The sequence below is a fragment of the Clarias gariepinus genome, chromosome 2 (assembly GCF_024256425.1).
Source record: "Clarias gariepinus isolate MV-2021 ecotype Netherlands chromosome 2, CGAR_prim_01v2, whole genome shotgun sequence".
Lineage (NCBI taxonomy): Eukaryota > Metazoa > Chordata > Actinopteri > Siluriformes > Clariidae > Clarias > Clarias gariepinus.
The window spans coordinates 42306058-42321605 of NC_071101.1; the positions used below are offsets into that span (position 1 = coordinate 42306058).

The 15548-nt window shown below is 34.9% G+C and overlaps 2 protein-coding genes across 2 annotated transcripts; both read right to left on the minus strand.

The window, feature by feature from the left end:
* Window positions 1–1672: 1672 nt before the first annotated feature.
* Window positions 1673–6581, minus strand: LOC128509303 (interferon-induced protein 44-like). Its single transcript, XM_053480980.1, has 7 exons — window positions 5984–6581; window positions 5165–5216; window positions 4116–4314; window positions 3703–3855; window positions 3281–3452; window positions 2208–2308; window positions 1673–2094 (listed from the first exon to the last, which is right to left on the minus strand). Exons 1-7 carry the CDS (start codon window positions 6504–6506, stop codon window positions 1903–1905), a joined length of 1392 nt encoding a protein of 463 aa, XP_053336955.1. The 5' UTR covers window positions 6507–6581; the 3' UTR covers window positions 1673–1902.
* Window positions 6582–9759: 3178 nt separating this feature from the next.
* LOC128509283 (interferon-induced protein 44-like) lies at window positions 9760–15534 on the minus strand. Its single transcript, XM_053480939.1, has 7 exons — window positions 14972–15534; window positions 13320–13371; window positions 11938–12136; window positions 11559–11711; window positions 11132–11303; window positions 10363–10463; window positions 9760–10247 (listed from the first exon to the last, which is right to left on the minus strand). The coding sequence occupies exons 1-7, from the start codon at window positions 15489–15491 to the stop codon at window positions 10056–10058; spliced, it is 1389 nt and encodes a 462-aa protein (XP_053336914.1). The 5' UTR covers window positions 15492–15534; the 3' UTR covers window positions 9760–10055.
* Window positions 15535–15548: the final 14 nt, after the last annotated feature.

Here is a 15548-nt window from a genome sequence, read left to right on the forward strand (position 1 = left end):
TTGGTTTAAGCTATTTCTTGCATTTTTAATCACACTTAAAATACCGACAGTTATATGCGCATGCTTAATCTGCGGTTCAGTTCTGGTTTCGGTTTCGTTAAAAGTCATAACGTACAGTTAAAGTACAAAAAGTTTCTGTTGGTGATTATTTTTTTCTATGATTAATACTTATTTGTGGTGTTTTAGGTTTTGTACATCTTTTCAAATTGAGACCTCATTTGTAAGTTGCTGCTGGTGTAAAATAAAAAAGTAAAAATTCTTTCCATAATTTAATTATGTTCATTCAACGAGTTATTTTTTTTTTTGTGCGGCTGTGAGCCTTATATATGTATATGTTTTTGGATTTATTTTAACAGCTCTTCGAAGAGACGCCACAGGTTCCATCCAGGCAATACCCTTGTCTTCAAATTTCTTTAGTGACAGCTTATTGGAATCTTTCTCTGATGCCTCTGCTTATGACTGCTGTACAAGTGTTTCTGTATTGGCTGGTTCTTTCTACATGATTACTTAACATCAATATATGATGTATACTACATCAACTACCCTTAAGAGAAATATTATTTGATAGCTGAAGTACTTTAAAGAAAAAAAATAATAAATCTGCTCTGAACTTTGTAGAACTTAATGTATTATACTGTAGATAAAAACAATGTTTCAGTCAAAGAATGAGCGAGAATATTAAAACCAAATGCTTTATTCTAGAGTTTTTTAGAAGTTTACTGTTTTGCATTCTTTTAGACTCTGCATTGAATTCTTACTTAGCCAAGTTAACTGTTGCAGGAAACCTTTTTAAAATTCAAATGTCATATATTTTTGATCATTTCTTGCGTATATTTGTTTTTAATTTAACTCTTGAGTTTGAAATGTAGAATAGATTTGGATTTTGCCAAACTAAAAAGATTTTAGATGGAATTTTTGTTGCAATTTTTTTACAACCATGTTTACCTTTGCAAGAAAACATTTTACCATGTTGACATTTTTTGCTATTTTTCATTTGGGAGTTTTTATATGGGATTGCAGAGTTTCATCTTTCTATTTTATATCAAGTATTAAGTTGAAGTTACATTCTTTGTAATAAATATTTGTGTGTTTTGTATCAATCTGTACTGTTTCCTTTTTTTTGCTGAGACCATAACTGAGCCTTTAAATCTCCTTTGTAAATGCTTTACAAAACATAAATAGTCCTTACTTTAGATTAGCTCACAACAATAGTTAACTAGCAAGTACTAAATGAGTTTTACCTATCTGAATAAATCATGATTTATATCACAGATGTGCATTCATTAAGCATTTGTTAACACAGTATTAGTATGTCTAAACAACTAGATGTACATTTAAATAGTTTATTAGTTATTTACTTACACTTTGTAAATGATCTTATGAACCACTCACAATCTCTTAATAACTGGTTTATATGTAATTTAATACTTCTTTGAAAAATATGAATTGATCATTAATAAAGCATCGTAAATGCAATTATCAAAGACATTATAAATATGCAGTACTAAAGCATTTATAATGGCATTTATAAAGTGGTTGCTAATGCCAACTAATGTGGAAGCGATGCTATCTAAATGATAAACAAAGTATTTAGTCATGCTTAACTAATGCTTCATAGTGTGCAGTTATTATAAATTGTTAACGCTGGTATACAGTATATGCATGCAGAGCATATTAGTGAAACAAAGGAATGTAGGATAGAAATGAGAAAAGAAACAAGAACATGCCAAAACAAAAGTTTTCACAGTGTCCATTTTTAATAAGGACAGGAATGATATCTTATGATGATATAAGGGAAATAAATCAGTTTAAACGTGCATGTGTTATGTCATGCAGTATAGACATCAGATTAAAGTCTATTTAATGACCATATATTTGTTTTTTTTTTCAATACAAATAAGTCTACACTAATTCATTTTTATGTGTACAGGGATACTGGTCCTCAAGTGTATCATCCACAGCCTGTAGAATGCTTGTAATCACACTCAGGATCAAGATGTCAGAGTTGCAGTCGACAGCCTGCTGGGTAACGTAGTTCTTAACTGGCAGCACGTAGGACAATGGTAATCCCACCAACTCCGCTGCTTTCTGCATCTGTGTACAAGCAATGGATGGACTAAAACAGTAAAGAGCTGCACAACAGAAAGACAACACTCAACAAATCCAAAAGTTTCTTGCATTGTATGTTTTCTACACGAACATCGTACCTTATCCTGCACAGTTCGGCTGGAGTAAACATTCTTCAAATTCTCCTTTACTGCAACGCACACCTGGTCCACATGAGTGAGCACAATCAGCTGAGGAATACCTGTAGAGTGTTAATAAAAATAAAAACGTGATGACAATCATTTATCAACCTATATCCTCACTTAGAACTGGCCATACAGAAAACAGCTGATAATATTAAAAGCTTATTTATAATCCAACTGAAATTTGTCCTCTACAACCACAAACTTAAATGTTTTTTTATTGGGATTTTATGACAAAACAAGAAAAAGTGGCACATAATTGTAAAGAAAAGGAAAATGATAGATGGTTTTCATACTTTTACAAATAAAAATCTTAAAAATGTGGCTTGCATTTGTATTCAGCCCTAATACCGCGACACTGCTCCGATACTCCAATACCGCTAACTAAAATCCAGTGGCACCTGATTAGTTAAGAGTCCACCTGTGTGTTATTTAATCTCAGTATAAATACAGCTGTTCAGTGAAGTCCTCAGAGGTTTGTTAGAGAACATTAGTGAACAAACCAGACAGGTCAGGGATAAAAATGTGAAGTTAGAAGGTTGACTTTATAAACAAATATATTGCACGTTTTGAACATCTAACTGAGCACCGTTCAATCCATCGTCTGAAAAATGGAAATAGCATGGCATGACTGCAAACCTACTGGCTGGGCAAAAAGAGCTTTAATCACACAGATTAGGCTCAGGTGGAAGAATCTATCTACATGGCAATATTGTACAGTATTAGTTGTGCACTCCACAAATCTGGCCTTTATGGAAAAGAGGCAAGAAGAAAGCCATTGTTGAAAGAAGGCCATAAGAAGACTTAAGGGGGAGGACTTCTTATGGCTCTTTTCTACAATGGCTTTATTTTTCCCACTCTTCCATAAAGGCCAGATTTGTAAGACACTGTCTTACAATATTAGTAAACTGTGCAGACAAACATTTGTCCAGGTGAGAAAAAAATAGATGCACAGATGTGATAAAATTGTGACTATCTAAAAGAACTACATGCACTGTAGAAGTAGCAGTTAAAGTAAAAGTCTTTCTCACCCAGGTCTGATAGGGTGGCATTTAGTTTCCTAAGTGTGGACTTCAGGCTGCTGGGGTATTGTGTCAACTTTGAGGCATCAAGTGTGAAGAGCACACAGTGAACCTGCTCATTTTTGGAAGGCTTTGCATTGTAGCCGCATACTGCATCTGTGATTGGAGTGTCAGGCTGGAACTGGAGCAACAAAGTGGAGAGAAAGCTCTAAAGTCTAAAAACAGAACTGACTATTTTTTTAAATTATCAATCAAACAAACTAAATTAAATCAGTAAATCGTGTGATGTTGAATTTTACTATGTTACAATGTATTTAATAAATAGCATTACTATTTTTTTTATATAATATAGAATAATAATAAATAAAAAGAATTTTCAGCACAGAGTAGCAATCTTAAAGCCAACGTCTACTCAGTGTCCAAAGCTGTACCTTGTATCCTTTCGGGACGTGGCCTTTGATGACAGCTAGGGCATCTGAGAAAGTGAGACCAGCAGTGTCATCATCTCCTAATGCCATCACATCATAGAGACTCAGAACAGTCGGAGAACCTCGTTTTTCTCCATGGACATCATAATTTGTCAGCTGAGTAAAAGATGAAATAAGTAGAATACTGTTTTTTATTTTGGGTATCTATCTCATTGTCTACAGTTCACATATTAAGTGAAATTTTTTTATGATATTAAAAACATTATGGTCTCCTGTATACTGTACATGCATATTACATATTACATGCATATTACTTCATGCTTATTTCTTTAAATATTTATTCATTTTAAATTTGTATTTTTAGAAATACAACACTTGTATTGTAAATATTGTATTGTATTGTAAATTTCCACAACCTTCTTGGTGAACCCATGAACTGCAGTGCCGACGTTGGGCAGACGAACAATCCGCTTGTACATGGTGGATCTGATGGAGTTGATGAAACAGGTTTTTCCAGAACCCACTGGGCCCAAGAGCAAAGCCTTAACCCGTGACACTGGATAGTTAGCCGGCAGTTTGAAAGAGACAAATTCCTCCCTTAGGGCTTCCCTTGTTCTAAAGACAATATACAACAGTAATTTTCCACTCCGCCTACTTACAGGTTAGGTTTATTTTTATTTAGTACAATGCTAGAAATTATGATTTATTATAAAATCTAATAATATAGTTTAATAATATAAATGCTTAAAATTAGATATTAAATATTATTTCATATGAAGTTTTATGTACCATAATTTTCAGCAAAAACAGTTTTCTCTTTCTTTCCCTATATATCTATTTCTTAGGTATGTACTGTACACTGGAGTCATTTATGGGAAGTAAACAATCAAATTCAAGTCCATTTTATAGACATACAGTGACAATTGTGGCTTTGCACAATTTACATTTAAAATGACCTCAAAAGAGCCACCACTGAACAGATATTATTTAGGTTAAAAAAAAAAAAAAAAAAAAAACACTTGTGCAAAACAGTCATTTGCAGCATTGCAGCACCCTAATATATTATCACTGGTGATCCTGTTGTGGTCTTAGGTGGCTAAAAAAAAAAAAAAAAACAGACATTGAAATAACAGTATGTTGCAAATTTACAAGTTTAAACCCCTCATTCACTCATCTTCTATACTGCTTTATCCTGTATTTAGGGTTGCGGGGACCTGAAGCCTATACCTGGAGGCTTAAGCCACGAGGCAGGGTAAACTCTGGACAGGGGGCCAATCCATAGCAGCCTAACCGGCAGATCTTTGGACTGTGGGAGGAAACCAGAGTACCCGGAGGAAACCCACTAAGCACGGGGAGAAAATGCAAACTCCATGCACAAAGAGATGGGAATCGAGCTCGGTTGAGAAACGAACCCAGACAAGTTTAAACCAGATTTTAAAAAATATATATTTTAAAAAAGATTTACGTCTCTGTCCAGGACACTTCGTTCCAAGGAGTTGGTAAAACATCAGCCACATCTGAAAGACAAACAAGCATCAATAGAAGCATCAGTTATTATGGTTTCACAACTGTCTGATTAAATTGAACAAATTCTGATATTTTAGCAGCCTTGACAATATACAACACCCACATAAAGAGCACATTGTATTGTAATAATTTATATATATATATATATATATATATATATATATATATATATATATATATATATATATATATATATACACACACACACACACACTGTATATATATTGGTACAACAATACAAGTTCTTGGAGAGAAATTAATGTGACTCTGGGGAAAAATAAATGTGACATTACATAAACTTATCATTCTAATAAATAAATGAATTATACAGTACACTTTAGCATGACAAATAGAAACATACATGCTTCTCTTCTGACAGTGACATGATAGCTTTAATGATGTTGCGAATACCAACAGAGGAAACAATACTACACGTTGCTGCAATAATGCAATAAAAAAATAAAAAAAATAAAAAAGGGAACAGATACTTTGAACTGTTAACTGTTAACCCCCCCCCACCCCCCCCCAAAAGGAAGATCTACCTAAGGAATCAATAACTAGAAGTAATAATCTCCTGTATGACTATCAGTTTCTCAGCTTTATTGTCCTCTTGCCTGACTAACTTCCAACCAAGCTTCTTTTCTAAACCAAGAACAGATAAAAGTAACCCTTCTGTTGAAATTAATGTAACTTTAGTTTGCTAAATTTAAGTTAAAGCTTAGTTTGGTTTACATCTGTTTTTTTTTTTTTTTTTTACCTTGGACATGGTGCAGTTCCACATCTAAACAGTAAATGTTGCTCTCCTGAGCCCATGTTGTTCCATAGGTCACATCTGTACAGAAGCTCACGGTCCAGGAGCCATTTTCCAGTTTTAGGTTTAAGCAGTTTCCAAAGGAGATACTAACTGAATTCTGTGCAGTTTTAAAGGAACGGGACTGAGCTGCATTTTGTTGGTTGCTGACTGTGACAGCTTTGGCTGGGTTTATCACTGGAAACTGAGTGGCATTAAGATCATTTATTTCAAACACAAATGCTTCTGGATCAGAGAAGTCTGTTCCATGTTTCAGGGATTTACTTGTAAAAGCTCCCCTGACTGACCCCGACTGCAGGAACACAGCGAGCAAATATTTTCCATGTGTGTCGAAACTGGAGAAGAACTGACTGCTTTGGGTTCCATGATGACGGCTCTTGTACAGAAGATGAAAACGAACAGGAAGGGAGAAAAACCTTCGAAGTTTCACCTCTTTTTCATTGCCCAGGGAAGACGCAATGAAAGACATAACAGAATTGTGTTGTTCAGAAAAGAACACAAGTAGCTGTTTTTTAGTAAAGGAAGTGCGCCACAAACAGTGAATATGAACCTTTGAGAAAACAAAAGTGAAACTTCACCAGACCTCAACCCAGTGCTGACGAGGTTTCTAAAAGGGCAAGCAGCAAATGCCTGCTCAGTATGCCTGCTCAGTACTATTATTATTATTATTATTATTATTGTTATTAAAGCGTACAGATGGACCACACAGATTGTTCAACATACACTGAAATGCTATACTACTGTCCCTAATTTAAAATAAAAATGTGTGAAAAAAAGAAGTCCTTCAAGAAGCCTGGAGAACTATTCCTATGTTTCTGTTCCTACAGACTACATAAAAAAAGTAACGAGACAGTACTCACGAGGAGCAGAACCATGCATATATAATCTGCACTGTTCAGAACTCCGCTGCTACCCAGCAGAGTTCTGAACAGGTAGCGATATGGCCAGGTAAACACATGGTTATCACACCTGAGTTTAATTTCTCTAGCCACACCCAGGCCAGATTATTGCCACACCTGTTCACAATCAAGAAATCACTAAATTAGGACCTGCTTGACAAAGTGAAGTGCAGATCAACGGTAGTTCAGTTTTAAATCCTATCGATTTTGGGTCTCCCACAAACCATCTCTGCCTCAATTCCTGGTTTAATTCTATACATTTAATCCAAAGAGCACTAAGGATAGCAACAAACTTACCAACTTGCATATAAATATTTATAGTCAAAATGTGATTTTTGACACCATGAGTAACTAACAGCACACATCCAACTGGCTGATTTCATTTTTTTTTTTATCAAGTTGTAAATTTCACAGTAATAGAAAAGGTTATGGTACCTTAATAAAATCTCTAGAAATCACATACATGATTGTTTGAGTTAGAGGTGTGAAGGTGTGCAATCTTTCAGACGTCAAATGTGACTTAGTTTCTAATACAAAAGTCTACTTTACACATTAACTGTATAATACAGATTAATGTTTGTGAGACTGTTTACTAATAAGATGAATTCAGCTCATTGTTTATGATCTTGTTACATGTCATTTGCCATACACAAGTAAACCAGAGTGAGTTTAGACTTCATGTCTTGAGAAATTTGGCGAATAAATGTTTAATTAAAATGGTAATGTGTCTATTGTTTGTGTTTATAATTTGGTGTCATTAGATACATTAACCTGAATTAAAATACTTCTTGAGTAAAGGGTAAATATAGTTTAAAAATTAAGTGTAACATTAATTCTGTGATGGAGCAGTATGAAATAAATTCAGTTAAAATGTTTAGTAAATGTAGCACATTTGTTTGTTTAATAATAGTTTAATTTCCAGTTTCTTCAACCTTGCATTTCAATTATATCTACTTAATTATTTTACTTATTTTAACTTGGGGTAACCATTGCATTAACTTTAGATGTTCATTACATTTACTCCTTTGTACATTTTTTACATCATCATACTAAATATAGTTATTCAGGTCTATTTAATTTTTTTTACTGACTTGTACTCAATTCATGAAGTATATTTTACATGATTTTGCAAATTTTACATTTACTCAATTTTAAGTGTAAAAATGACTCACCGAAAGAAAAAAGAGTACAGCACAATTTTATTTTTTAGAGTGTACTGTCAGTGTTTCCTATCCATGTGCTGATATTCAGTCCCAAATGAAATGCATGAGCTGAAGCATCCACAAACACATTCAGACTTAATCAGCTAACAAAAAACACTGAAACATAAGCTGGTATATATGAATAGTCATACAGTGGGGAAAAATATTTGATCTCCTACAGATTTTCTAAGTTTGCCCACTTACAAAGAAATGAAGGGTCTATAATTCTTATCATACTGTAGGTTTATGGTAAATGATTAAGACAGAATATCAACCAAAAATCCAGAAAACACACATGATACAAATGTTATGAATTAAGTTGCATTTTATAAAGGCAAATAAGTTTTTGATCCCCAAGCAAAACATGGCTTAGTACTTGGTAGAGAAACCCTTGATGGAAAGCACAGTGGGAAGATGTTTCTTGTAGTTGTTTACCAGATTTGCACACATCTTGGGATGCATTTTGATCCACTATTCTTTACAGATTTTCTCTAAATGTTTAAGGTTTCTTGCCTGTTGCTTGGCAACCTAAAGTTACACCTCTCTCGATAAATTTTCTATTGGATAAAGGTTTGAAGACTGGCTAGACCACTCCATGACCTTAATGTGCTTTTTCTTAAACCACTCCTTAGTTGCCTTGGCATTTTTGGGGTCATTTTCATGCTGGAAGACCCATCCACAATCTATCTTCAGGTGGTTCTCATACAAAATTTTACAACACATGGCCTCATCCATTGACCCCTTAGTGCAGCAAAGTCAATCTGTACCTTTAGCAGAGAAACAGCCCCAAAGCATAATGTTTCCACCTCCGTGCTTGACTGTAGGGACTGTGGGGTTCTTAGTGTCATAGTCAGCATTTTTCTTCCTCCGAAAACAGCAAGTCGAGTTGATGACAAAGAGCTCAATTTTGCTCTCATCTGACCACAGCAGTTTATACCAATCTTTCTCTGTTCATTGGCAAACCTTAGATGTGTCTGTACATGTGTCTTTTTGAGGAGGGGAAGCCTTGCTGCGCTTTAGGATTTCAATCCATGCAGGCGTATTGTGTTACCAATGGTTTGTTTGGTGCCTGTGCTCCCAACTGCCTTGAGATCATTCACAAGCTCCTCCCGTGTAGTCCTGGGTTGGTCCCTCATTTTTCTCTTGATTATTCTTACTCCATGAGGTGAAATCTTGCATATAGGGCCATTAATGGTTACTTTGCATTTCTTCTATTTGTAAATAATCACTCCAGCAGTTGTCTCTTACCAAGCTTCTAGCTGATGGTCCTGTAGCCCATTCCAGCCTTGTGCAGGTCTAAAATTTTGTTCCTAACTTGCTTTGACAGCTCTTTGAATGGAAGATTGAGATTTTGTAGACAGGTGGCTTTTATACACATACCACATTGTTGTTAGGAGCACCTTTTTAAATTAATATGTGTACCACAAGAGCACATAACCAGTCTGTGAGAGGCAGAATTATTGTTGGTTCCTTGGGGATCAAATCTTATTTTCCTCATTGAAATGCAACTTAATTCATAACATTTGTATTATGTAATTTTTCTGGATTTTTGGTTGATATTCTGTCTCAATCCTTTACCGATAAAAAATTATAAACCCTTCATTTCTTTGTAAGTGGGCAAACTTACAAATCTGTAGGGGATCAAATACTTACAGTATTTTCCCCACTGTACATTGTAGTGAAACAAAGGAATGTAGGATAGAAATGAGGAAAGAAACAAGAATATGTCAAAACAAAGGTTTTCACTGTCTATTTTTAATAAGGACAGGAATGATTTGAGATGTTTAATATTAATAGAAGTGCTCTATTATAACGGAAATAAAACATTATAAACGTGCATGTGTTATGTCATACAGTGTAAACACTAGATTAAAGCCTACTTAATGACCACAATTTTTTAATACAGATTCTATAAGTCTACACGACTTCAACTTTATGTGTACAGGGATACTGGTCCTCAAGTGTATCATCAACAGCCTGTAGAATGCTTGTAATCACACTCAGGATCAAGATGTCAGAGTTGCAGTCCACAGCCTGCTGGGAAACGTAGTTCTTAACTGGCAGCACGTAGGACAATGGTAATCCCACCAACTCCGCTGCTTTCTGCATCTGTGTACAAGCAATGGATGGACCAAAACAGTAAAGAGCTGCACAACAGACAAAGACAACACTCAACAAATCCAAAAGTTTCTTGCATTGTATGTTTTCTACACGAACATTGTACCTTATCCTGCACAGTTCGGCTGGAGTAGACATTCTTTAAATTCTCCTTTACTGCAACACACACCTGGTCCACATGAGTGAGCACAATCAGCTGAGGAATACCTGTAGAGTGTTAATAAAATAAAAACGTGATGACAATCATTTATCAACCTATATCCTCACTAAGAACTGGCCATACGGAAAACAACTAATTTAAAATCAGATAGTTGACGAACTGAAATTTGGTCTCTACAACCACAAACGTAAATGTATTTTATAGGGATTTTATATGACAGAACAAGAAAAAGTGGCACATACAGTAATTGTAAAAAGAAGGAAAATGATAAATGGTTTTCAAGCTTTTTTACAAATAAAAATCAGAAAAATGTGGTGTGCATTTGTATTCAGCCCCAATACCATGACACCGCTCCGATACTCTGATACCGCTAACTAAAATCCAGTGAGGCCCAGGGTAACTATGGAGGCTCTACAGAGATTCAGAAGAATCTATCTACATGACAATATTGTACAGTATTAGTTGTGCACTCCACAAATCTGGCCTTTATGGAAAAGTGGCAAGAAGAAAGTGGAAATGTGGCAAGTGGAAATGTGAAAAAGTTAAAGCGGTATAAATACGTTTGTAAGACACTGTCTTACAATATTAGTTAACTGTGCAGACAAACATGTGTCTAGGTGAGAAAAAATAGATGCACAGATGTGATAAAATTGTGACTATCTAAAAGAACTACATGCACTGTAGAAGTAGCAGTTGAAGTAAAAGTCTCTCTCACCGAGGTCTGATAGGGTTGCATTTAGTTTCCTAAGTGTGGACTTCAGGCTGCTGGGGTATTGTGTCAACTTTGAGGCATCAAATGTGAAGAGCACACAGTGAACCTGCTCATTTTTGGAAGGCTTTGCATTGTAGCCGCATACTGCATCTGTGATTGGAGTGTCAGGCTGGAACTGGAGCAACAAAGTGGAGAGAAAGCTCTAAAGTCTTAAAACAAAACTGACTATTTTTTTAAATTATCAATCAAACAAACTAAATTAAATCAGTAAATCGTGTGATGTTGAATTTTACTATGTTACAATGTATTTAATGAATAAATGGCATTACTATTTTTTTTTATATAATATAGAATAATAATAAATAAAAAGAATTTTCAGCACAGAGTAGCAATCTTAAAGCCAACGTCTACTCAGTGTCCAAAGCTGTACCTTGTATCCTTTCGGGACGTGGCCTTTGATGACAGCTAGGGCATCTGAGAAAGTAAGACCAGCAGTGTCATCATCTCCTAATGCCATCACATCATAGAGACTCAGAACAGTCGGAGAACCTCGTTTTTCTCCATAGACATCATAATTTGTCAGCTGAGTAAAAGATGAAATAAGTAGAATACTGTTTTCTATCTTGGGGTATCTATCTCATTGTCTACAGTTCACATAGTAAGTGAAAATTTTTTATGATATTAAAAACATTATGGGTGTCCTGTATACTGTACATGCATATATTTTTAGCTTATTCCTTTAAATATTTATTCATTTTAAATTAGTATTTTTAGAAATACAACACTTGTATTGTAAACATTTCCACAACCTTCTTGGTGAACCCATGAACTGCAGTGCCGACGTTGGGCAGACGAACAATCCGCTTGTACATGGTGGATCTGATGGAGTTGATGAAACAGGTTTTTCCAGAACCCACTGGGCCCAAGAGCAAAGCCTTAACCCGTGACACTGGAAAGTTAGATGGCAGCTTGAAAGAGACAAATTCCTCCCTTAGGGCTTCCCTTGTTCTAAAGACAATAGAATAATATTGACACGTAATTTTTCACTTACAGGTAAGGTTTATTTTTATTTAGTACAATGCAAGAAATTCTCATTTATATTGCCTGCATAAGAAGCAGATAAACGCTTAAAATTATATATAAACTATTATTTCACATGATGTTTTCTGTATATTTAATAATATTATATACAGTGTATATATATATATATATATATATATATATATATATATATATATATATATACAGTACAGGTCAAAAGTTTGGACACACCTTCACTCATTCAATTTGTTTTCTTTATTTTCATAACCATTTACATTGGTAGATTCTCACTGAAGGCATCAAAACTATGAATGAACACGTGTGGAGTTATGTACTTACTGTAACAAAAAAAGGTGAAATAACTGAAAACATGTTTTACATTCTAGTTTCTTCAAAATAGCCACCCTTTGCTCTAATTACTGCTTTGCACACTCTTGGCATTTCAGGTTTCAGGTTTTCAACAGTCTTGAAGGAGTTCCAGAGGTGTTTAGCACTTGTTGGCACCTTTGCCTTCACTCGGCGGTCCAGCTCTCCCCAAACCATCTCGATTGGGTTCAGGTCCGGTGGAGACCTTTTTTTGTTAAGTACATAACTCCACATGTGTTCATTCATAGTTTTCATACCTTCAGTGAGAATCTACTAATGTAAATGGTCATGAAAATAACACATTAACTGACAGATGAGAAGGTGTGTCCAAACTTTTGGCCTGTACTGTATATATATAATGATAATTTTCAGCAAAAACATACTGTTTTCTCTTTATTCCCCTATATATTTATTTCTTAGGTATGTAGTGTAGACTGAAGTCGGTTACGGGAAGTAAACAATTAAGTGCAAGTTCGTTTTATAAAAAAGCCTACAATGACATGTGGCTTTGCACAATTTATCAGTCCTTATCTACCATCATTCAAAATGACCTCAAAAGACCCAGCACTGAACAGGTTTAACTTTTAACTTTAGGTTAAGGAAAACACTTGTGCAAACCAGTCATTTGCAGCATTGCAGCACCCTACAGTAATATATTATCACTGATGGTTCTGTCATGGTCTTGGGTGGCCAAAATAACCAGACATTTAAATAACAGTATGTTGTAAATTTCAAGTTTGTACCTGATATAAAAAAAATTAATTCATTAATAAAAAAGACATACGTATCTGTCCAGGACACTTCGTTCCAAGGGGTTGGTAAAACATCAGCCACATCTGAAATAAAAACAAACAACCATAGAAGCATCAGTTATAAAGGTTTCGTATAATAATAAGAAGAAGAGGAAGAAGAAGAAGAAAATTTATATGCAGTGGTCTGACTCTACCATCATCAATGGAAGATCTTTGAGATTATGTAATGTGGCACTGGATGGAAATAAATGTTGTGACATTGGAAAAAGCTTACTGCAATGCCAAATGTGTGCAATAATCAAAGCAAAAGACTTTGATTTTCTTGAGGATACATACATTAGTGTAACTTTAAATATACACATACAAATGCAAAAACAATTCAAATACAAATATATACATAATACATACATATACCACACAGGAGAGATGCTTTGCCTTTCTGGTCCACCGTACTATAAAGCAACTGGCTGCCGTTTTACTGGGATTTGCAGCAAACTTTAGCAGGATAAATTGCTTACAGATGTAAAAATATATAAAGATCTTTGGGATCATTAATTACTTTGTAAATCAAATATTTTCAACCTTAATATTTTAACATTGCTCTAAAACTAGATACTCTATATGTAACAAGTACAAAGTGCAGGGTTTAACTTAGGAGTATTTTTCCAACTGGTATAGTAAGATCCAGAGGTGGAAAGTAATGAATTACACTTACTTGCGTTACTGTAATTGAGTAGATTTTTTTGTGTACTTCTACTTTTTAAAGTAGTTATGTAAAATCTGTAATTTTACTTTTACTTAAGTATGATTTGTTTAAAGTATTCACTACATTTTTAAATCATATTCGCTACTGAGTAAAAAAATAAATGAATGAAAAGGAAAAATAATAAAAACTGACACTGCACTGATTGATTGATGGGCGCATAAAACAGATGCCAGTGATGCTGACACAGCTGAAAGTGAAATGCCAAAATTTTTTATGAAGCAAACCCCTGGCCATATTTGAGTGACCACTTTGATTTAAAGCACAACAAAGGGAACAGATTTATTATGCAAGGGTGTTCCATCTCCCATCCTGCCCCCACTGTTAAAAAAAAAAAAGTAACTCAGTAACTTTTACTCTGAGTTTAATGAGCTACTTTTTACTTTTACTTGAGTAGATTTTTATAACGGTAACTTTACTTGTACTACAATAAAAGTTCACTAAAGTAACAGTACTTTTACTTAAGTACAACATTTTATTACTCTTTCCACCTCTGGTAAGATCTTTAGTAGCACATTTTGATAGAGTACCACAGTTCCTTAGTTGCTTTGGCATTCTCATAACAACAAATAAGTTCATGTATTCAATTATGCACATCACAAAAACAATGGAAAAAAATATCTCCAACTATCTGCTTTTATCTATATCATCAATAGCTTGTTAGGTCATGTGGACTAAAATGTGCTATACATTTGCGATGTGGGTGAATATCTGTGGTCGATATACAGCGATATACAATTCCCCATACTGTACATTAGGGAAAAGTAACATTAGTACCTTAGTAAAGTTATTTCCAAGGAGTGTTCTCTATACTTAAGTTTTTAATATTTTTTTCCACCTTTGTGCTCTGCAGCTCTGCAAAAACTGTTCACATCTTAAAACTTTATCAAAGTTTAAGCTTAGTCAGACTCTGTCGTTTACCTTGGACAAGGTGGAGCTCCACATCTACACAGTAAATGCTGTTCTCCTGAGCCCATGTTGTTCCATAGGTCGCATCTGTGCAAAAGCTCACATTCCAGGAGCCATTTTCCAATTTTAGGTTTAAGCAGTTTCCAAAGGAGATACCAACCGAATTCTGCGCAGATCCATAGCCATAGTTGGTGGAAGCTTGTTGGTTGCTGACCGTGACAGCTTTGGCTGGGTTTATCACTGGAAACTGTGTGGCATCATGCTCATTTAGTTCAAACACAAATGCCTCTGGGTCAGAGAAGTCTGTTCCATATTTCAGGGACTTACTCATGAAAGCTCCTTTCACTGACCCCGACTGAAGGAACACAGCAAGCAAAAACTTGCCATTTGTATCGAAACTGGAGAAGAGCTGAGTGCTTTGGGCCCCATGTTGACTGCTCTTGTACAGAAGATGAAAACGAACAGGAAGGGAGAAAAAACTTCGAAGCCTTGCCTCTTTCTCGTTGCCCAGGGAAGACACGATGGAAGCCATACTGTAACAATGTTGTAATTCAGAGAAGAATACACGTAACAGGCTTGTAATAAAGTA